This window comes from Strix uralensis, chromosome 9, assembly GCF_047716275.1.
Source record: "Strix uralensis isolate ZFMK-TIS-50842 chromosome 9, bStrUra1, whole genome shotgun sequence".
NCBI classification, from domain to species: Eukaryota; Metazoa; Chordata; class Aves; order Strigiformes; family Strigidae; genus Strix; species Strix uralensis.
In genome coordinates, this window is record NC_133980.1 from 11,383,938 (window position 1) to 11,407,838 (window position 23,901).

Genomic DNA, 23,901 nt, shown 5'->3' on the forward strand with positions numbered 1-23,901 from the left:
GTCCTTTCCAGTTTAGGAAGGCAGCAGGGGATGGTGTGTGATTGATTGCCTCGAGCGCTGGGGAAGAGTGAAGCACGTTCTGGGATCTGGGGGCAGTTTGGAGTGAGTGTTGGAGGCAGCAATGACGGGCAGCCAGGGTGGGAGGAAAGAGATTAAAAAAAGGGGGTGTAGGGGGTGCTGGTAGAGGGAGGCTATTTAGGGTTTGCCTGTGAGCTACGTGTGAGGAGTGGGACCAGGAACAGGATGGAGGAAGCCAAAATAGGTACCAGTGGGATGAGGGTGGGTGCATCAGCCCTGCTGGGAGCCGTGGCGTGGAGGGGTTGGGGCTTTTGTTTTGGAATCGGGGAGGGGGAAGGTGAAAAACGAAGCACTGAGGCTGTGCGGAGGCGGCAGGGGCTGCGCCAGGGCAGGAGCGAACTGAGCGGGGCGTTGTGGCCGTGCCGGTGGCCGTCCCCAAAGCCGGAGCAGCGGGGATCGGCGTGTCCGGGGCCAGACAGCGGGGCTGGGGGTGCCTCGCGTGGGGACAGGAGCGGAGCGCTGGGGGTGTCTGTCTGCGCGGGCCCGTTTTAAGCCGCCCAGTGGAGCGGGGGCTCCAAGAGCGGGGTGGAGCCGCGGGTGCGCTGGGCTGCGCCCGGGGCCAGGCTGCCCGTCCCAACGCTGCCCGCGGCCGGTCCCGCGCAGGCGGGCGGGGCCCCGCGGTGCGCGCGCAGCCGGCGGGCGGGGCGGGGCGGGGCTGCCCTCGAGCGCCCCCCGCCGTCCCGCGCAGCGCCCCCTCGCGGCCGTGCCCCCGCCCGCCTGTTCCGGGCCCGGCGCTCCCTCGGCCGGTGCCGCGCGGGGCCTGCGCGGCCCTTTCCCGCCCCCCCCCCCCCCCTCCCCCCCCTCCCCTCCCCGCCCCGGTCGCTCCGGCCGCCGGGGCCTCCCTCCTCCCCGCCCGCCCATGGATTTCACATAGCAGCCGCCGCCTCCTCCTCCTCCTCCTCTTCTTCCTCCGCCGCTCCATGGCGGCTCCGGCTCCGCGGCCGCCCGGCCTGTGCTGCTGCCGCAAGGGGTCCGCGGCCGGGCCGGAGGCGCCGCCAGCCCCGCCGCCGCCTCCCGAGCCGCCGCCGCCGCCGGACGTGGCGTCGGCCTCCAGCTCGCAGCTCTTCAGCCTCCGCCACCTGCACCTGGGGCTGGAGCTGCGGCCCGAGGCGCGGGCGCTGGCGGGCTGCCTGGTGCTGGAGCTCTGCGCCCTGCGCCCGCAGCCCCGCGCCCTGGTGCTGGACGTTCACCCGGCCCTGCGCGTCCTCTCGGCCGCCTACCGCCGGGCCGCGGCGGGGGAAGCGCCCTGCTCCTTCGCCTTCTCGCCCGCCGAGCCCGCCGCCCCGTCGCCGCTGCCCCCGCCGCCCTGCCCGTCGCCGCCGCCGCCGCCGCCCTGCGCGCCGCCCTGCGCCGCCAGCCCGCCCTCCACCGCCACCTTCCTCTCGGCGCCCTGCATCGCCGCCGGCCCGCTGCCCCCCGCCGCCGCCGCCCCCCCGCCGGGGGAGCCGCCCGCCAGCCCCCCGCCCGCCGCCGAGCCGCCGCCGCCGCTGCCCCTCTTCGCCCAGCCGCCCTGCGCCGCCTGCCCGCTCGGCTTCAGGGTGGACCCCTTCACCGACTACGGCTCGTCCCTCACCGTCTCGCTGCCCGCCGCCCTCCAGCCGCACCAGCCCTTCCAGATCATTGTCCGCTACACCACCGCCGACGGCCCCGCCGTGAGTACGGGGGATGGGGGGGTGGGGGGGTGGCGGGGCCCACATGGGCAGATAAAACAAGAAACCGTGTCCCGGGGCGGCTGGCAGTGCCCCCCCCCGTGCCACCCGCCCCTTCCTCGCATTTTTCCTCCCGCTGTAATTGCCCGTCAGGGAAGCGCCCCGACGGGGAAGCTATTTCACTGCTAGCCCCTCCTTTTATGTCCCCGTCCCTCCGCTGCCTCTACCCTCCTCGCCTGACAGCCGCCTGCCCGCTTGTCAGCAGCATCTGTCCCTGCCCGCTGCCCGCAGGAGCGCTCGGCGGTGCCGGTGCCCTGCCCGCTGCCCCCGAGCCCTGCCCGGTCCCACACCGCGCTCAGCAGTGATGCTCGTACCGACCCAGCCGCCCTCCTTCCTTCCTTCCTTCCCCCATCACCGTGGTCCCCAAGACTATTCATCCCCCATCGCCATAGTCATTTTAAAGTTTTTTCGTCCTTTAAGAGCATTGCAGTTGTTGGCGAGGAGCGTGAAAATTTGGAAACTCCTGCCTCGACAGAATTCTTCAGGACAAGTTACGTAATCCGCAAATACAGGAGTTTCCCCGTGGGTTTTGCCAGGTGCTTACAAAATCGGGCCTTGCGTACCCAGGCTGCCGTTCCAACGAGCTGTGGGCAGGAGCTTAGAGAAGAGCAGGGGGAGATTCCACGTATTTCTGCAAGTTATCTGCTGGAAAAGAAGGATGAGAAATGCCCCAAAACACCCATTTCAATGCGGCTTTAGGGGGTGCTTCCGTGTCTGTGTGGATTTGGCTTCTTCAGTAGTGAGATGCTTTGTAAATTGTCACTTCTTTTAAACCCCCTGGTATTTAGAAGCACTTTGTTCCTGGCCTTTTAGGTGCTGTCTAGCAGATCCACTGTTTTTAAGAAGTTAGGATAGTGAAAATATAAAGTTATCAACTGGAACATCAGTTCTGCATGCTCTGTTCAGGTTGGGAATTAAACTAACATGACTTCCATCATGTGGTTCATGAATCTATTTGCAAAAGGAATGTTTTTTTGAGAGTCTTGTGACTTTGATGCCTCTGCTTTGCCTAGTGGAATTGACACTCAGCCTGCTGGTTTGGTATTGCTGTTACATTGGTCAAAACCAGTAAATGTGTGGATCTGTTTGACTATTACAATGTATTCAGTGAGAGCAGGAACTGAACATAACGGTTTCATGCAAAATAACCCAATAGCAAGTATATACTAGGCCCTTCATTATGAAAGGAAAGTGTTGCTGAATAGGAGGAGTTTGCTGGATCTTTTTCTGTCTAATTTTAATACTACACTGAAGCTCACAAAAGAAACTTCGTCCTCAGAACGACCTGGATAGTCTTAATACGTTGTCTTACTCAGAATAGTGACTTCCCCACGAAGATTCTATTGACAGAAGTTTCCGTTTGTTATATGCTGACCTTTTAACATGTTGGTCCTTCCCTAAAAGTGCAAAAATGAGGTGAAATTCTGGCACTTTTAAAATTCAGATCCACTTGTAAGTGAGGATATTGTTTCTTTTTACCTCTGGAACTCTTGGTCTTAATATTTCCTTGTACAATGCTGAAGTTTTTCTGCACTGAGGTATATGGAAGATACCTTTCAGGGCCCATAGTGTGTTCAGAAGATTCTGTTCTTCATTTTTTATTTCAAGATCTGATGAAGAAACTTGTTTCTTTTGTCCACTCTATGCTCTGTTTATGGTGAGAAGGCTTTAAAGCTAATTTGGTGTTGCCGTGTGCTCTATAACAGTTTTCAGCCTGGCTGTGCCATGCCTCCTGAAGTACATGATAACATACTTTCCTCCTCTTGAACAAATTGTTTTATTTTAGGTGGGCCTGTGCTTTCTCCGGGGTTTTGCCAGCCCTGTTGCCAAAAGGGCAGACTGTCCTGCTGTGTCTGTGGGGAAATGATCTGAGATGTAACGGAATCCGATCTGAGGCTCGGCTTTAGAAATGACCTGAAAACCACTGGAAGGTGCAGGGCACAGATTGATGTGGTGTTCATGTAGTCTCACCTTGCATTAACGTGTGGCCTCCTTGGCCCTGCACACAATCCAGCGTGAATGTTATATATTTGAGGATGCTGAGAGCAGGGCATTTTTTCCATTCCCTCTGTCTTTCTTCCCTTGGATCGGACTTAACTAGCTCTTCTTCATCCCGTCTTTTGAAGCCTTTATTGTGCCTTTAATGGCGTGTACCGCTTTAGTTGAAATGAAGCTGCAAGGACTAGTGTCAAAAGATTATTGATGGTTACTGTGTCAGGGGCATGCACTGCCCTTTTCAAGTGATACTGAAAAGTAGAAGCAGGCGTGCTCACTGACATAAATCGTACCACGTTTCCTCACTCGCTATTGTAGATTTTGGCTGACAAAATATTTGTCCTCGGGTAGCACCTGTTCTAGCTCTTCATGATCAGCACGCTGAACTATTTTTTTTGGATCCAAAGTCATTTCGTGCTATTGTAGTGCTATCTTGTCATTGCTGTTTTTCAGCCTAGCGTTGCAGTTTAATAGGGATGAGTAACCCGCACGTGTATAAGGGTCAACTGCTTTATACTTGTGTCTAGTACATTTTCTTGCGGTCACTTTTCTCTGCATAAGTGAAGCAGCTTATAGTCCTAGACCTCTCTTTTCTAAAAGTTTTGTTTTCTTTGACCTTTCTCTGAATATAATCTTTTTAGGTCAGAGTTTATTTTCTGTGGGACCTATAAAACAGTAAATTCATGTTACAGTGCAGCATGGATGTGTTGGCAGTAAGGTCATCAGTGGAGATAGTAGTCTGTTTAAAATTGGAAACCTGTTGCCTTGATATACTTGGTTTGAACCATCTGGATATGTTATTTGACTGTCCCATTATTTCTTGTGTGGAGGAAGGAGCCAAGATTTTTGGTTGTTTGATGGACATTGAGAGACAGCTGAGAGATTAAATCTGCCTTTCACAGAGCATTCCAGATCCCTGTGCTGTTAGGAAACCATATGCTCGGTACATCATTCGTTCGCATCAGAAGCAAGGCTGTCATAAACATTGTGCATCTCTCATGGTGTGGGCTGAAGGCACACACTGATCAGGTGTGTCAGTGACAGTAGTTCTGCTCTTCCTCCCCTTCTTTTCCCTCACCACTTACTTCTTGGTCCTACAAATACTCTTTCATAAGATTTTTTTTTTTTTTTCCCCCTGGAGAGAAAAATCTACATCTGTCTCTTGCCCACTGTGTCACACCTCTGACTTGGCAGTGCACATCTTAACACCGGTGCTATTTTCTTTCCATGACAACCTTAAATGCAAACCCTGCTCTGTGTTCTGGTACACAAAATTATAGCATTTCCTCATCTTCAGGATTTAGCAAAAAGATCAGCCCTTTTTGCAGTGCTGGGAACTTCCCTGTTGTTCCATTAGATTTGTCCTGATTCCTCAGTCCTCTCTTAGGGTGACTTGCTGTCCAGGTGTGCCTTGCTCCTGTCACATCCTCTGCATCTCAGATGTGCGGTTACTGTGTCATCAGATGGAGCGGCTTGTTGTTTGTCTAGAACAGAAGCTGTGGCATTGCAGCCCTTCTCAGGAGCTTCATCAATAATGCAGGTAGAAACATGGACAGATTTAAAATTGAAAGAGGGTTAGCTAATTGCCTTTGTCATTTGCCAGATTTGGGTAAAAGATTATAATCTTAAATCAATAAAAAATGATACTCTTGGCAGGTGCCTTATAAAGTGTGAGCCTGTTTGCAGTATGTGGGCAGGGGGAAACCTGGGCTGCCCAAAGCCTCTGTTCAGCAGAAGAACTAAACAGCAGGCTTTTTTACTTGAAATGCATCATAGAACAGCTTTAATGTGTGAAACAGCTCTCCCATATACATGAAAAAATAGATAAAAATGGTGAGCATTATGGTGATGTCATGTATATTTCTGAATAGGAACACAGGAGGGATTTGGGTGTAGAGTAGATGATACAGCCCCAAATACTGCTCTGTCCCTGTGTACTGCTTCACCCCCCACCCCAGCAGCGCCCTGCTCCTTGCACTCCTTTCTGGGATACTACTTATACTCATTTTCCCCAGTCCATCGTCCTGCCTCTGTCCGGCAGCATAGACTGGTCTATTTATATTACAGATCTATTTATATTGTTTCAGGATAACTTTCATCATTGTTCCAAGTGCATCTGGAAAGAGAGACAGAGGCTTGCCATGTAGCTGTAGACGTTAGGAAACAGGGGAAAAAAATACTTCATCCTCTGCAAATGTTTTCTCTTTTGGCCTGTGGGGCTGGTGCTTCATTTAACTTCAACCAAATGTCAAATAAAGGGGGATTGGTTGAAAAGAAATTGTCCTTAATTTATGGAGTTTCTTGTAAACAAGAATTGGCTTCTCAGTTCCCCTTTGCTTCCTGCGTGTGTTTTCTTCCTGCGCTGGTCAGGGAGAACTTCCCCTTATCTCTCTGCTCTAAAGACATTGTCTGTCAACCCTTTTTCCTTCCTACTCTAGTGTTGCAACTTAGGTCTGGTGGTATCTCATCTCTCTGTTTTCTTTGTTAGCCTTTTCTGTCTCTCCAAAAGCAAAGGAAAAGAGAACCTTTTGAAAGTGACTCTCTTCAGCAGGGCCAACGATAACAGATCGTAAGTCAGACTTTTTGTGTTACGAGCACAAAGCTGCTGATCAGAGGAGTGGTTTTGAAAGTTGGCATTGAGGCAGATCTTAAATAACTTAATTTCTGAGTCTCCTTCCTGGATCATTAGAAAACTACTACCCTGGATTAAAACATAGCACTTGCACTTTTATATGAATGTGTGTTCTGGGCAGAAGCTATTTAGTTTCAAACTGTGGGTTTTAATGAGACGTGTGTCCCCAGATGCCTTCTGGAATAGTTGTCTCCAGTTCCACAACGTCACATCACAGAGACAATATTCATTGCAGTGAAATGCAGGTATCCATGGAGTGGAAATCTGTAGCTGTGTAGTTCACCTCAGCTGTGACCTAGGGATTTGGCCAGTGATATGCTGAAACGCAGCACGTGGATTTGAGTGAGGCAAGGTTCGTCAGAAGTCGCGCTTTGAGCATGTTTCTGGTCCAACAGGCTTGAAACAGAAGAGGGTAATCTTAAAACAAATTAAAGATAAGAATGCTACTCTGAGATTAATTTTACTTCTAGATAAAGGCTTTTAATTTTATAATGCCTCCCACCTAGAAAAAAAACATTTGCCAGTGGAACAGTGAACCTTTATATGAATAACTGAAAGCTGCTGACATTGTTTCCTTTCCTTACCTTTCACTGATCCCCTGGGGTGCTGCTGAAGCGGATGATTTGGGAGATGAGCACACTGGCATCTGAGGAAAAGGGTCTAAAGGCAAAGGAAGAAGATAACAAATCGTAATCTTATAGGACAGAGGAAGAGAGAGAAAACTTTGACTTCCAGAACAGAGAGGTTAATTAGGAGGCAGAATTGTAACATGTTAAAATGAGAGCAGACATAGTAGCCGGGCTTCTCTTCTGTATTTCATTGCTTTCTCTTGAGGACCAGAACTGAACCAGTGTCTGCACTAACTGCTAGTCCCTGAATTCAGATTTATTGGTTGCTTTGATCTAAGAATTCAGCAGACTCAGAAGTTTTATTCCTTGTGCTTGACTGTTCCCAAGACTTCCAGTGGTTCCAACTTTATTGCAAGTTTCGCAATATTTGATATTTTCTGTAAAAGTTCAGCTCCAGAGTTCTAGGATTACAAGAAAATCCTTATTTAAAATTGTTCCTACACTTCCAAGTTGGAGGCAGGGATCATGTGAAAACATAAACATTATATCTGAAACAGAAAAACCAAAAAGGCAAATAACCACACTTTTTCATATTATTCTTAATCTGTTCTAATTATTTGCTGAGGGTCTGACTCATGATTTATTTGCTGTTTGATACTGAAAATTGACAGGTTCAGTGGTGTTTTTTGTTGGTTTTCTTTTTTTTGTGACCACCCAGAATCTCCTTATCCGCTCCGTGAAAAGAGGCCTCCAGTGTCATTGACCAGATGTTTCTTACATACACTGACTTTTCTGCATAGTGTCAAAATGTTTGATGCTTCAGCCAGCAGGGCAGTGTCAGGGTCAGAGATAATGTTGTGTACACTGTTCAGCCTCAGGGTTCTTTGGTTTGTGGGTTTGGGTTTGTTTTGTTTTTTTTGTTTCCAGCTTGCATTACCTGACCCCTACTACTCCTGTTCATGTTGAATTAAAAACATGAAGATATTCAGAGTACTCCCTCTGAAAAAAGAAGGTTGTGTGGATGTTTGTTACGGACTTGTTATTAGCCAAGCAAATTGGTACAATCAAAATTGTGAGTGGCTAGAAGACACTATGTTGTGTGGCACCACTCCATGTTCAGGCAGTACGAAATTACTCTGAGTAGTCACGGCAAATAAACAGGAGTAGAAAGGTATATTGTTAGAAATGGAAACGTGCCCTGTGCCAGGTATTCATCTGGGGAGCCAAACAGCTGAGGTGTTTCTTCTCCCCACAATCCTCTTGATTTCAGGTTTTATTTTTTGGCAGTTCCTCCTCATGATTTTGTCCCTTTCCCTCACCTCTTGCTCACATCATGTTTCAACAGATCTGGTGGCTGGATCCAGAACTGACGTATGGCAATGCCAAGCCATTTGTCTTCACGCAGGGCCACTCAGTGTGTAACCGGTCCTTCTTCCCCTGCTTTGACACACCAGCGGTGAAATGCACCTATTCAGCTACTGTCAAGGCAAGTGACCAAATGGCTATAAATGCTTCGTGGAGCACTTAGCTGCTGTTAGCTTGTGAAAGCATATTTTCATTGTGTATGTAGATATGATATAAAATATTAATGGTGACGTTTAGTGTTATAAAAAAACACTGGATTTTTTTTAGATCCCATTCTGGTTCTTGGGCCAGAATCGGGGTTATGGCCACAAAAGCAACTCTGTTGCCTGTCGTGCTTGGGTCTTGCCTTCCCCGTACTCAACGCTGAAAGAGTAACCATGAAATGGATAAATGAAAGAGAGAATTTGGCCGGTCACTTGCAGTAGTGGTTATTGATGATAATACGCAACTGTATTTTATCAATTCTTGAAAGGAAAAACCCAAAGTTTTATGAAAGCAGCATCAAATCATAATGTATTTTGTGTAGATGAAATAATTTGATAGGTGGGCACTTTTGGGGCAGCTGGCATAAGAACCCATACAATATAGGAGGAGTAGTATTTTTGGTTGGTATGTTTTCACAGGCTGGGTGGATTGTGGTGTAAAAACCTCACAGAAATCTTACATTTTGTGTTATCTAAATGATTGGTTTTAATGTTCATCCTCAGGCATAGATGAAAAAACCCAGAGGTCTCTGTGGTGTAGTCATTCAGCTGTGATCATCTAGTGAGTTGATGCGTGTGATGTTGGTCTTCCAGGCTCCAGCAGGCATACAGGTGTTGATGAGTGCCACCCAAAGTACCTATTTAGAAGAGGAAGGTGTTTATCAATTTTACATGGAATATCCCGTTCCTGCCTACCTCGTGGCCCTGGTGGCAGGAGACCTTATACATGCAGACATAGGTCCAAGGTAAGATTTGCAGTGAGCTGATTCTGCTTTTTGTGTCTTTGTACAGTGCTTCATGTTATAAGTAGTAAATATATTGAGTCATTGATGAGGGAGCAGATGGGACCATGAGCTGTGAGCGTTTAGAGTTGGAGGTATAGTTGGGTGTAAAGAAATTCATGGTACTGCACTGGCAAAGATAGTTTCCTCTTTCAAAAGTGTTGCTTATTGTCCCCTGCAGTCATTACAGCTACTTGTCTCATTGCCTTATTTAAGGGATCTTTGATTATCACTTGCCATGCATCCATAGAACGTTAGCCTAAAGAAGGCCTGGGTCTGATGTCAGACCTCTTAGCACTATTACCGTACATGGAAGTGTGGTGAGAAGTCAGACTATTTTTTCTAAGAGATAATTTAGTTTGCTGAAGTATCACCTGATGTTTTCTGTTTTCTGACAGGAGCAGAGTGTGGGCAGAGCCTTGCCTGCTGCCAACAGCCATCAGCAAGCTTTCTGGCATTGTTGAGCGCTGGTTGACTGCTGCAGAGAGTCTGTATGGCCCATATATATGGGGAAGGTGGGTTTAATAAGTCTCCCAGGAATGTGTAATGTGAACAAAATAAAACAATCTCAAGAAATTGTCATGCTTTCTCCCTGTGCTAGCAATAGCAGGACAAATGAGCCTCTCAGTGGCAGCACTGTAGTAGTTGGAAACAAACTCTGGAGTTTTGTCTCTGCCAGTGGCAGAGGGGACCGTGGAGGCACATGGACCATGGTGTTTTGCCTGGTGTGGTGGGCAGAACTGGAGCTTTCTAAACAGTGGTTCTTCCCTAAGGAGTGAAGGTTTTTCATACTACAGTGTTTCATGATGCAAGTCCAACACTGGGCTGGACACCATTTAAAATGTATGGCAGGTTCTTTTTTATTTATCTTATTTCTACATATGGTACTTGACATACAATATATTTATTGTGGTATGCTTGAGGATGCTGAAAACATGATTCAGTACAGACTCATTGAGAGTCCTAGTCCCTGAAAACACCATTAATAGTTTCTGAAGTTAAGCTTGACTGTGTATTAAAAGAGAATGTTTTTGAGAGAATGCTTTCATTCTTTAGATGGGAGAAAGTGTTTACAAAGACTCCCCATGTTTCTTTGCTAAAGGTAAGTAGGAAGAATGTGTTGTTATTGTTAACTTTAAAAAATGTTGCTTGAAATAATCTGAGAATGCAGCCCAGTGTACAAGTGCTGATTATTGGTGGAGAAATTTAGAGAACCAGTTATGTTCTGAAGCAAACAGACTAGAGTAATTTTACTGACACTGCAGGTACACCAAATCAATCGTTTGACAGCTTCCCAGCCTCTCTTTTTCCTGGGGACTCAACGCTGTGTATGTGGTAGTGTATGTAAACTTAGTGCTTTTGGCTCTCAAGATGCACAAGTTGTGATGAGTTTGTGTGTGTGAAGGGAGCATGATGCTTCTGGGAAGTGCTGGATCTGCTGCACATAAAGACTGTCTAATCTTTATGTCCAAATGTGAGCAGGTCCTTGGCCAACAGAATAAACTCTGTGATCCTCTGATCAGAAAAATTGGGCACCACTGGTCTAGAAAGTTTGTTCCTGAAGTCACAAAAAAGTTTCAGAAGAGCCTTCCCTAACAAAAGAAAAAGTTACTGTGTGTGTCTTTTGAAATAGCTGTAACTTACCTATCTCCTTTCTCCTCTCTTCTTCTCTCTCCCTAATTTTAGATATGACATTGTTTTTCTTCCTCCATCCTTCCCTATTGTTGCCATGGAAAACCCATGCCTGACCTTCATCATCTCTTCCATTCTGGAGAGCGATGAGTTCTTGATCATTGACGTCATTCATGAAGTCGCCCACAGCTGGTTTGGAAATGCAGTCACCAATGCTACATGGGAGGAGATGTGGCTGAGCGAGGGCCTAGCCACGTATGCGCAGCGCCGGATCACCACTGAGACCTATGGTAGAGCTGCAGTCATGTTTCTCCTTATGCTGTGTCTAACCAATAATCGAGAGTTGGCTGCATAAATATTTGCCTTGGGAGCTCAAAAGTCTGTAGGGAGCTGGTTTTCTTATTTCTGGAGCACACATGACCCCAAACTTTGCATTGAACATCTAGATGCTCAAGAGTCAGATGTTGTCTTGGCTTTGGGTGGAATCAATACCTGATCGGGTAATAGGGGCTTTGAGTGACGTGTGTTAGCACAGTGTTGAAAGGTTTGTAGGAACTTTGGAACTACTGTTGGGTACCAGGCAGGTGTTTGTATGTCAGAGCAAGGTGGGTAGAGGATGCTTCAGAGAAAGATGTAAGAAATCTTATCATGGTTACACTGTGAAGTAACTATCCTCTGAACAAGTGTCTTTCAATCCTGATCGGTTAGAAGCTACCTACTGTTGGAAAGAATGATGACAATAGCACTCGGGGGGGCAGAAAGAAAGTACACATCTATGTAGCTGTCTGTTTATCTGCTTGAGGCTTCCTGTAAAATTGTACAGCCCTGCCTTTGCTTATATTGGTGAATTTCACAGGTCAGTTGTGTGGTACTGTCTTTAGTAATGTAAGTAGTAAATCATTCCTGTTGCTTTTCAGTTTAATTGGATTTTTATTGAAGTGAATAATAGGAACACACACTTCTCTAGTTTGTCCTGTTATGTTCTTAAAAGCCTGTACCATGTGTATTCTCACGCGTCGGCTGTAAACAATCTTGGAAAAATTCCTGGAAATCTTGGCAGCAAGAGTGTTTAGAAGGATGCCTTTGTTTTTATTCATGTATATTGTTTTTGGAGATGAGCTGATGATAATGAAGTTTAGGGAAAGAAGTGCTCTGAGCATATATGGAGGTGTTGCAATGTTTGTTATATATCTTTGAAAGGTGTTTTATGTTGAGTAATTCTCAGTGGTTAGGATGGTTCTTAAGTCACGTTGTATTATACATGGCAATGATATGAATAGGTCAGAAGATATTGACCTGTTCTCTGCCCCATGTTAGTCTGTCCGTCTGACATAGGACAAGATACTTGCTGATTTTAGTCTTACTCTCTTGAAGTTTAGAACTAATTGTTCCAAGAAGCAATTGTTCAGGAAACTAAGAAATGCCTTTCCCCATGCCATTCTTTAGTAAGCTCTTTTTGCATTCCATTTTGTTTCTAAGACAAACCTCTGATCTAAATCTTGCCATTTCTGATGTCATTTCTGGAGTATCTTCTACTGTTAATAAAAAGGCATCTTTGTAATGACATTGTTTACAAAAATTGGAGTCCTTTGACTACCACACCTCTTGGATCTTGCTTAATTCTCCTCCCTTGTAGCTTGAAGTAATTGCCCTTAACACTAGCTATCCTGGTTCTTGCTTTCCCCTCTGAAGGATATCTGCCTCTTTCTCTGCCAGGTTCTATCTTTCCAAATATATCCTGTTTCTTAATTCTCATTTTGCTTATATCAGATTCCTGTGTATGTACATCAACACTGAGATTTTATCTATGTAACAAGCCCTATTGTTGAAGGCTTAGCAAAGAAAGCTAAAGTGTTAATAGTGCTGGACGTTAAGTATCTTCTGAATCTGAAAATCAATTTTCTGCAGCTTTTTACATCTGTAAGGGCATAGGAAAGATCTTTTGAATTGCCAATGTAATGCAGCTAGTTTGGCTTGAAAGCATGGAGTGCTCTACACTGCAGTTAGATAGAAGAGAAAGAGTAGCCTACCCAGTTGCAGCTCTAAAGAAGTCCTAATGAGCAAAAGGTGAAAACTGTGTGATACAATATAGGTAGGATGCTAGATAAAGCTTAGAAAAGATCCACAGGATCTGTAACATACCAACTAAATCTAATCCTTTTCTGTTTCCACCCAAGAGGTGACATCCACTTAGTAGTATCTTGGCACTGAACATGGGATCATGTGTCTACTGTTCTACCAGTGACATTACTTTTTTATAGCACTTGATTGCTCCTTGAAAGTTACCTGTACAATACTTATTGCTGCTCTGCTTATCTTGCAAGAACTGATAAGATCATGTCAAGGATGTAAACTTTAGCATAGTTTTCATGCTGCTTTGTCTTTCGGTTCAGTCTGCTGCATAATCAGAGTGAGTAAATGCACTGTTTTAGGTTCTGACTTTCATTGCAAGGATTTTTTTACGCTCATGTTTCTCCGCCATTACATTACTGTGATTCTGTCTTGCTATTGTGTCTTTCACACTTCCGGTAGCTTTAATTTTGTACCTGTGCTAGTTCTGCATGGGTCAGGTTTGGCTAGTTATTTTCCCACAACTAATAAGTTTCTTTCTGGGGTAGGAGCTGCCTTCACATGTTTGGAAACTGCATTCCGCCTTGATGCTCTCCACAGACAGATGAAGCTCCTTGGAGAAGACAACCCGGTCAGCAAGCTTCAGGTTAAACTGGAGCCAGGTATTGCTTTTGGCTGAAGCTGCTGTACACAAAACATCTGTATATTGATGCTGGAATATAGACCAAAAAAGACTATTTTTTATGTATACGTTATGAAAGAAGGAAAAAAGAAATACTGGTTTGTAAACCAGACTAAAAATAATAAATAAGGAAACTTGCCTTGAAGTTTTCTTCAAAGTTGGCTAACTCATCCTTATAAATATTGTTCTGTTTAAGAACAGAACAGACTCACTGAGTAGAAACAGAGTGTGAAAAACTGCCTTGAAAGCTGTGTGGTTTTGAGCTTCTGAATATGTAAAATAGTTTACAATGAAAATATTCAGAAGCATCATATAAAATCCTGTGCTATTAAATGTTCCCTTTTTTATGTGTCCATGTAAGAACTATGCATGTATACATAAGCATACAGATAAACCTATGTACTTGCTCTCCTGTTGAGTGAGCTATGCAGAGGCTGTTTGGTTATTCCCTGAGCCAGATGCACATCTGCACTCCAGCATCATGTATCTTCTTCACCGATAGTTCTCTATCAGTAGTCACCACTGGAGGTGTGAAGCAGTCTTCAATCTAGATGATATTTCAAACAACCTAAAATGCAAGTGGAGATGTTATTGAAACCAAATGGAATGGAAAAGCATGTATTGGAAGCCTCAAAAAAGGAACAAGTAGTGATCAGCTTACACTGAGATCTTTAAAAATTTGTGGTATGGTGATGCCCTGAATTTGACACTGAAAAAAAAAAACAAACCACCAAACCCAATTTGTCTTCAAATTCCAGGTGTGCTTTCATTGACTTCTAATTTAAAGTGACTAGTTCCATTGGGAATGAATACTTTGCTTACAGTGATTGATTTTTTTTTTTTTTTCAAACTTGTTTTATTGTTCAGCCTGCATTTGGACTGCTTCCATTTAATTTACTGAAGTAAATTAAATGTACTGACAACAGGCTTGTTTTGTTTTTAAGTCACTACATCTCAACTCGCTGATCTCTGAGGGGTCTGTATACTTGGAAGGGTTGGAAGTTAGTGTCCTCATTAGAGTGCCTTATAATATTGTTGTCTTCTCCTTTCAGGTGTAAATCCTAGTAATTTAATGAACCTCTTCACCTATGAGAAAGGCTACTGCTTTGTTTACTACCTATCCCAGCTCTGTGGTGACCCAAGACACTTTGACTCCTTCTTAAGAGTGAGTGTGAATAAGCATGTGTTTCTCTTGAGATTTAGAGGTGATTTTTTTTTTCCCCCCCAGGTTTTGTCACTGTGGCTAATTGATAGGGGTAAAATTGAATACCAGTGTGACTGAGATAAAAGAATGGTGTGGGCCTGTCTTGCCAACCTAGATGATTCTTTCTACAAGGTTTTTCTTAAGTGAATGTGCTCATGCTCTTCTTTCATTTCAGATTCTGAGCTTAGGTGCCAAATACAGAGTAGTAGTATATTTTCGTTCCCTCTTGTTCTGTGCTGCAAATAATTAGAAGACTGTTCCAGCATAGATTGTGACTGGAATGATGTGACTTCATTCACTACTAAAAAGTATTTGCTTATGGTTTTTTAGCCAGAGTGACAAAGGGCATGGTTTCCTATGTTGGGGCAGGTTTGGTGCCTTGGAGCACATCTGCAAAACCTATAGAAAATTATGTCAGCTATTGACTTGTTTTCGAAAAGTGACACAACTCATTGCTTATTTTTCTCCTGCATGCATGTTTTTCATCTCCTCTTCCCATCCATCCCCCATTCTATCTTTATCTTTAGATCTGTAAGTATGATTTTAGTCCATAATCTATCAGTGAATAATACAGTGGCCAGCTGTGTTCTGACTTTCCACTAGTGACAAGTACGAGGAAACCTTCCTGCCCTTGATATGTTAATGTATCCATGATCTCTATCAGAAAAAAACGCTCTACTCAGCTGTCAATGTATCTGCAGCTATTCACTTTTTTTCTTGTTATGGTGCTTTCCTCATCAGGGGGAAGGAGGGAGAATATTTATCTTGGTGGTTTTTTTTTTTTTTAAACCTTCCAAATGCTTGCTCTCACTCTTCCATCTCTGTTTTTTTTATCTCATGCAGTGGTTCTATATTGAAAGGAAGCTGTCTTTCTCCTAACCATAACTTATCCTTTTTTACTGTTTCAGGCCTACATCGAGAAGTACAAATTTACCAGTGTTGTGGCTCAAGATCTTCTGGATTCCTTCCTGAATTTTTTTCCAGAGCTGAAAGAGCAATGTGTTGAGAGCAAAGCGGGTAGGAAACATACTTGGTTAACTGTAAACACTGTAGAAAATCTGGATGATAAATTTTGTGCTTGGCTTGGAAGATGCATAAGAAAATGTTAAGGCAAACAAAACCCTTTGGCAACAGACATATGTTTGTGATAGAAATGATTGTGGTGATTTATTGTTACTGCCTCTATGCTGGGGAATGAGAACATCTTAAATTTCTGACAGTTTTTGCATTAAGTGGCTGAGTGGCCCTCAGTTAACTTTCTCATTAACTTGTCTTTCACACTGCAGACAGAATGATCAGTGCTTGTGAGATTTACACATGCTCAAGTGCAAGGAAAAGGTGAACACACGTGGAAATTTCATCTATTTTTATTACAGAAAACATGCTTTGAGAACTGTAATTTTTTCCCAAGGTCCCATCCACGCATATAAAAATCTCTTCCATAATGTTTCACTCTCCCTTATATCCCCTATTTATAGCTGCTGGTGGATTTATGAAAGGTCTGTAATTACTAGGTGCTTATTAGCCCACTTGCTTAAAGAAGTGAGACTAATGTTGTCCTACCATGTGTCCATCCTTGCAAGTAATTATTGAACCCATTGGTCAGTTTAAACCAGACTGGCAGTGAAGTACAGCTCTTCAGGATACTAGGTTCATAGAGGCTTTGTGGAAACTGCCTGTGGAGAGATGTAGGTGAGTGGGCCTACTGTGGAAGAAGTGGCACCGTGAGCTCAGCAGTCGTATGTTTTATTTGGCTCACTGGCTGGCTAATGAGTTAACCACAGCACGTGCTAACTTTTGCCTGGCTAATATTCAGAGGATGCAGGAGAGAGGAGTTTAAGGGTAGATGGTGTGGAACAAGAAGTATTGCCAAGGGTTAGGAAAGTGCTGAGGTGGTAAAGGGGAGCTCTGTTGGAAACCAGGCTCTGCTAACTCTGCTGCTGGTGGAGAAACATTTTTGTTTTAGTTATTGGTTGTATAAATAAATTTAAAATTTCTTGGTTTTGCTGTGGGTAGGAGGCATTTAGTCAGCACTCTCACCTCTTTTTTTTTTTTATTATTTTATGAAGCAGATTTTCCCCATATTCTTCAGTCTTCCTCAAAATTAAGAGAAAGAGAAATGCATGCGTGAAAAAATCATATATTAGAACACAGTTTGATCATAGATACTTGTTAGCCTGGCTGTCTTAAGAGCATGTGTGTTTCTTGTATTTACTCACTGTAATGTTGAGCTCTAGAAAACTCATGGTTAGATCTGGAGAGGTGTTGCTGGCACTCTTCCAGGTGTAACGTAGGCTGGCCCGATGAGTCTGCTGAGACTTTATGTCACTGTTAACTATAGGTTGGTCTGATTTGCTATTGTTAGAACCTCTCTTAACTGTGCTAGAAGCAGTCCTGAACCTTGAGGCAGCCAAGCCACCTGCAGAGACTCCTGCTCGACATTTTTGGTGCTCCTCATTCCAGGACTGGAGTTTGAACGTTGGCTCAATGCTACAGGACCTCCGTTAGCTGAGCCAGACTTATCTCAGGGATCCAGTCTGACCAGACCAGTGGAGACGCTCTTCAAACTCTGGACCACAGAGCCTCTGGACTCTGTTGCTGCTGCCAGCAGTGCTGACCTCACTAAATGGAGAACGTTCCAAACCGTGCTTTTCTTGGACAGATTGCTGGATGGGTCACCACTGCCACATGGTGAGTACTCTATCAAGATAGTAGAAAAGTATTCCTGGAATAATTAATTGAATTCTAATTAATTGAAATTAAATTCTACCCCTCGTTGACCTTATCATTCACGTAACGTCAGGTTGGATGGGCCTTTGAGCAATGTGACATAGTGAAAGATGTCCCTGCGCATGGCAGGGGGGCTGAACTAGATGATCTTCAAAAGTCCTTTCCAACCCAAACCATTTATGATTCATTATTCTCTGATGACCCACAAACTTGACAAAATAGGTTACAGTTCTTTCTCTGTATATGTGCTCTCTTCAGAGGTGATAAAAAAGCTTTCGGAATGTTACTCCTCTCAGCTGGACTCCATGAATGCAGAAATCCGTATCCGCTGGTTGCAGATTGTAGTCCGAAATGACTATTATCCAGACCTTTACAAAGTCCGTCGCTTCTTGGAAAACCAGGTACTAACTGCTGGATTAAAATCACTGCACCTCTCAGTGCATGAGACATGTGCATGAGACATGCGACGTGAAAGACCTTGGAACTTCTGCTTCCTGGCCAAGTGTAGCCCAGGTGTGTTGCGAAGGGGCTGAGCATGGCTCACCTGCTAGCGGGTGGGGAGGAATGGGCAGATGTAATTTGAAATGCCTACAGATAGTCTCTGCTTTTCTAGCCTACCTCAATACCCTTGTCCCAGCTCTGCCCAGTGCATTTTTTGTGTTGCTTTGTAGCAGCCCTGGCTTTTTCAGACCAGAGATTTTCACACTACTAAATCATGTGATTGTTTGAATATTTTCACTTCAAGCAAGGCTATGGCTCATCAAATTTCGTTCAGTAGTTTTTATTGTGCAGGAGCAAAAGGTTAATGCATGTGTTTGCTGTGGCCTCTTCTCCTTGGCCTTTTAAAAATAGTTCTGTTATTTGTGGAAGTAGTTCAGTCTTAGAGAGCAAATGTTTTTTTTAATTATCATTCATAAAAGTCTTTGCATTAAGCTTATTTAGAATAGACTCGTCTGTCTTTTGAAGAACTGTGTTGCTTGTCTCCAGCCTGAAGTCATTCAGGTCTGTTGGAGTGTAGCTGTAGAAGAGCGGAACCTCTTGACTTTTACTGAAGTGATATTATCCCGTTTTCCTTTTTTGCAGATGTCTCGGATGTACACAATTCCACTTTATGAGGACCTTTGCACTGGCACCCTCAAGTCTTTCGCCTTAGAAATTTTTTACCAGACCCAAAACCAGCTGCACCCCAATTTGCGGAAAACCATCCAACAGATCTTATCACAGGGCTTGAATCCACTTCCTGCCATAGACACTACAGCAGTCACTACAGACACGCCAGCCATGGTGCTTGAGGACAAAGTCTCAGAGGCCACAAATGGTGCCATTTCACTCAGGGATGTTAATGTGTCTGCTTAGATCACCAGCTCATGCCAGCCATGAAGCTTGAAAATGGGGACAGGAACAGAGGAAAGATACCAAGTGTCGCCTCCTTTCCCTCAGCCCTGCAGCTCCAGTGTGTTGTTGTAACTGGATTTATCTCCCAAAACACAAAACAAATGTGCCTTCAAGTATCCAGCGTGTGACACTGCCAGAATTCAGAGATCTCCTTCAGGTGTGGGATGGATATTTTAATTCAGTTTATACTGGGCAGGGACTCCTGGGCAGTTGCTTCTCCATGAAAGTGGATAGTTCCCTTTCCTGAGGCTCTTCTGGATGGTTTCTCCAAGTTTGTTGGTTGGTGGTTTGGGTTTTTTTTTCTTTTTTTGTCTGAAGCCACTGACTCTTGTCCGACTTGCTGTGTATATGTTGCTGGGGAGTGTATATGTGTCAAACTGCCATTATCCCGATATTTGGGCTGAAGTTCTGCAAAGGAGAGACTTGGGAGTTGTCAATGGCAGCAAACAGGTTTTCATGTTATGCTCCTTACTGTGACAGAGGTATTGTGATTTGGGAGGTAGGGGACTAATGCTTAAATAATTAAGAAACTGGTTTTAAATATCTCCTGTTCCCCCTGCCCCCAGGTGGCTAAATAATAATAATGCTTTTTATATATATATATATAAATATATATATAAAAGAACAGGGAAACCTTATGATGGATTTGAAATCCTTCTGTAGTAACCCCGCCCTCAGTTTTCCCTTTGCACTCAATGGGACAAGCAATAAAGAAATGTGTAGGCTCGAATTTTCAAAAAAGTTAAATGTAGGTGCCCAAGTGCCATCAATTCTGGTACTAGCTGGATGCCTAAATCTTTTTAACTGTTTTGACAAGTCTAGCTGCGACCTTTGTTAGTGTGTTAGGATGTGTAGCATGTGCGTTCGTCAGATTGACTACGTGTCTTCTATTTTGTCCTTTTGGAAGAATTAACAGGACCTTTACTATTTTTTAAAGATCCCTAGCATATGTTGGGCCTGTAAATCAACCGTGGAGATATCCATGCTAGAATTTTACTGCCTTGAATAACATTTGCCTGCATACCAGTTGCCCTGTCAGACGATAGTCTGAGGGATGCACCCTCTTTTTTGATGTGAAACTTTTAAGCCCCGCTTTCCCCGAGCCTGTTTTCTGACCTATGGTGGTGGTAAGATGCCATTTCATTTACACAGCATGCTATTTTTCTTTATCACTGGCCAGGCATGCAAGATGGGGAAACGCTCTCTTCAGTCTGTGCCGTTTGGTCTCAGGAAGCTGAGGGCAAAGCATCGTTGGGTATGACAGAGTCCAGGTGATGGTTCTTAGACTCTGTGCCACATTCTTTTTAACCTGTGGGTACCTGTGTGCCTCTCAGTGAGCTCCCACGAAGCATCTCTGAGCTGATGTATCACCAGGGTAGAGGACTTGTTTGAATAAAAGGTGAAACATCTGGAAGAGGCTCAGCTAAAGGAGATGTGAGAGAGGAACTGCTATACACTTTGGGGCAAATTTTAGCCCTGCTATGGGGATCTACATAGCACAGCAAGAGGGGAAATTCGGGAGATTTTTTATTTTCACCAAAAGTATCTGTTTACACCCATGTGTGGATGGGGACTTAGGTGCTGTTACTGGATCTGCATTTTCTGGCTTTAAATTAATTTGGACTTCACCGTAGCCTTAGCCTGGGCTGAACTGGGACAAAGCAATAATAAACTCAGGCCTCTGTAGTGCTTCATTAGTTTTCAAAATGGGCCATCAGCACTGTTGGGCTTCAACTCCAAGCTCTGCTCTTTGCTCCTTGGATGGGATTATCTTTTTTGTTCTGTTTTGTTTTCCCAGAAAGGATGGAGAATGATGTTTTCTGTACAAATCTCTTTCCTTTTTATTTGTTGTTCTATTGAAAGAGATTTGTGCAAGCTGACTTTCCACTTCCTGAGTTGCCGCTGTCGGTGCTGCGTCTCCTGGACCCCGCTGCCAGCAGCGGCAGCGCGGCCAAGACCAGTAACCACTAGCATCTCTTGCAATCCTAGGTCTCTGTTTTAACACGTTTTATTTTGTGGGAGAATGTATGTGACCCTGGTGGGAATTTTTAATTTACATGGATGCCTTATGATGATTGTCAAATTAAACTAAGCTTTGTGACAAGTTTAGCCTTTTGGGCAGTTTTTCAGCGTCCCTGCTATAGATGTGTGGAAGAGCTAACTTGGTACATTGTCTTTGTTTTGTCCTTTTCTGGAGTGCAGCATAGAGGGAGTTTGGAAGCTATTTAAAAGCTGCACAGCAAGAAGTTGGAGAGGTGGCAAAAGCAAATAATCAAAAGTAAATATTATCTATTGTTACTACAACTGACTGAAATTCATTGTATCAGCTGTGTGTTTGCATATATGGGCATCAGACCAGGGAAATGCTGGCTGAACCTAACAGGCTGTTTCCTGATGAAAGAACATGAGATCTAAGTTAGTGTTTCTGTTCTCATCTCTGTGAGGTCCCATCAGATGGCTATTTGATAAGACTTGTTCTTTGAAACACAGAAGCAGAGCAAGATTTGTTGAAAGTATTCCACGCGTCGTCCTTCGGGTCCTTTTGCTCCTCCTACAAGCCAGGATTGCCTTTTTATTTTGAAGAGACAAAAAACTGGCAGCAAGTTTGTGGAGATAAGCCTTCCTCTTGTTGACACAAAATAAATTAATGCTTCAGGCTACTTTTTGTCTTGATTTGTAGTAGACTTCATATTGACAGGCAAATTAGACTGAGATTAAATAGAAACTATTTATTTGCCTTATCTGTGGTACGTTCATTTCTGATCCGTTAAAGTAAGATTAGTACAGCAAATTGGTTTTATTTAAGCAGATGCCAAGAGATAGGGTTATCTTCTTTTTTTTGAAAGTGAAAGCTGTTACTTTATTTCATTGAAGCCTTGAGCAGGGCAACATGGGATCTAGAAATACCACTTGTGGAAAAGCTCTGAAGAGCCAAACCCTTTAATAAAATTGAATATTACTAAGTTAATTTTTTAACATTTTATAGCCACGTTGGTTAATATGCTAATTCTTCTTAGCTACATGTATTTCTCTGTTAAGCTTGTATCGGTAATTTTGGTGTCGTAATACACTGCAACATCCTAACCATGCACTCCATTAACCAAGAACAATTCTAGCAAGCATCCCAAACATTCTGATTTAACCAAAATTTTCTCATGTTCTCGCACTGCAGTGACCTTGGCCATTGCCTTTTTTGGATAACACAGGGTCTTCTGTACGTCAATGCTAAGCACATGTACTGCACAATTCACTTAGGTCAAGTACACTTTTTCAGGCTGTTTTCCCTGTTTGTGTTTGTCCAAAGATAAAACAACGCAATACAGTCAACACTTATAAATCACATGACACTTGTTTTCACACTTTTTGCCATAGATTGATAAAAGCTTAAAGTTGTTGTGACCACAATAGCAGACTTCGCGTATAAAAGAAACGGCAGTAGAAACCACCGTATGAGATTTATCAAGCCACTATCCTCTGAGACGCAGAATTATTTTTCTGTTGGGAGGACCCAATTTAAATCATACTGAATTTGTTGAAGCGCCAGGTAAGTTGTTTTAGCTTTTGATTACATGCATTCCTAACACTGCATACCCAATTTCTAGTTTGGATTTGTCTAGTTTCAGCTTCCAGCTCTCAAACCTACTGCTTTGTTTGTGAAACATAAATTGCTTACTGTTACTAACCTCTTTCCCATGTAAGTACCTCCTAATTCTTAGAGAAAACAGATTGAGTTGTTTGGTCTCTTTCTGCAAGGTATGTCTTTCACACTTCATGTATTGCTTTAGCTCTGGGGTGGAGTATGATGTTTCAGCATCCTTTTAAAGTGGAAATTGCACACTGTTTCTCAAAAATTACCTCAAATGCTGCTGTGTATTACGCACCAACTTAAAAAGAATTTTTTATTAATATTGTGCATTTATTCTGTTTTTTCATAATTACAGTAGTAATTTGGGCACCAGTTAGAGCATGTCTTACATGGACATGGCAACCTTTTATAGGTAAAGGAGTGTAGAGAAAAGCTATTCCATACTCTGGAGGTGACTTTTCACTCTATACAGAGGGAGATGAGCTGGTTACATTAAATGACTGAGCCTGTGTGAACACTTCTCCTCACTCCTCTATGTGCATGCACCTTCTGCACTGGAAAACTTGTCTTATACCTCCTGATTTTTTGTCAAGAGAATTAGGACATAGTTTGCTCTGTGCCCCACAAGGAAGGTGTTCTAATATACCAGAGACAGGTGTCTCTCTAAAACTTAAGAAATTGCATTAATGGATTTTGCAGAGCACTGGGCCCTTTCCCACAAGCGTGCTGCCTGAGATGCAGGGTCTTAAGTAAGAGTGGGAGGTGGTCAGAAAGGGTGGGAGATGGGATATTCTTTATGCTCCTGCGATTGGTGGAAAGTGTCACAGGGATTAAGTCATCATAACTGGTTGACGTTCCAGTCAGGATGGATGGATGTATGACCTAGGTGTCATACATCCTAGGTGTATGACCTAGGGAAGCATCAGTTCTGTGCATTGTTTTAATTTTGGTGTCTTATTCCACCTTGTTCTTGTGTGCTGTGGTAGCCAGCATGGAAGTTTGGAGCTGTGCTCTACCTCCAGCTGTGCCTGAGGTAATGAGGGAGATTTGTCCGGCACTGGGAGTCTTCCTCAGGCCGAGCCACTCTGTCTTCCTGTAGCTGAAGAGAGCACTGTGATACCAGGCTGCTTCTGGCTGGCTGATGAAAACCATCAGAGACTTCTTCCATACAATGCTCTTCTGAGCATAAACCCCAAATACACCCTCCAAAATCGCCCTCAAGCAAAATGACATTCTGTGCTGTTCCTTTGACAGAGCTCCGACCACTGT

The 23,901-nt window shown here is 44.1% G+C and overlaps 1 protein-coding gene across 3 annotated transcripts; it reads left to right on the forward strand.

Annotated features, from left to right (window-relative positions):
- Positions 1–904: 904 nt before the first annotated feature.
- Positions 905–22,951, forward strand: RNPEPL1 (arginyl aminopeptidase like 1). Of its 3 annotated transcripts, XR_012630137.1 has the most exons (12): positions 906–1,730; positions 8,329–8,469; positions 9,146–9,297; positions 9,732–9,848; positions 11,020–11,255; positions 13,584–13,697; positions 14,770–14,882; positions 15,830–15,938; positions 17,385–17,612; positions 17,910–18,052; positions 18,735–19,203; positions 22,419–22,951. XR_012630137.1 is itself a non-coding variant. In XM_074878676.1 (11 exons), exons 1-11 carry the CDS (start codon positions 999–1,001, stop codon positions 19,005–19,007), a joined length of 2,358 nt encoding a protein of 785 aa, XP_074734777.1. In that variant the 5' UTR covers positions 906–998; the 3' UTR covers positions 19,008–21,706. The 3 variants fall into 3 exon arrangements, 1 of the variants encoding a protein (XP_074734777.1); XR_012630138.1 differs by lacking the exon at positions 22,419–22,951 and having other exon boundaries at positions 905–1,730; positions 17,910–18,164; positions 18,735–18,870; XM_074878676.1 differs by lacking the exon at positions 22,419–22,951 and having other exon boundaries at positions 18,735–21,706.
- The last annotated feature ends 950 nt before the right edge of the window (positions 22,952–23,901 follow it).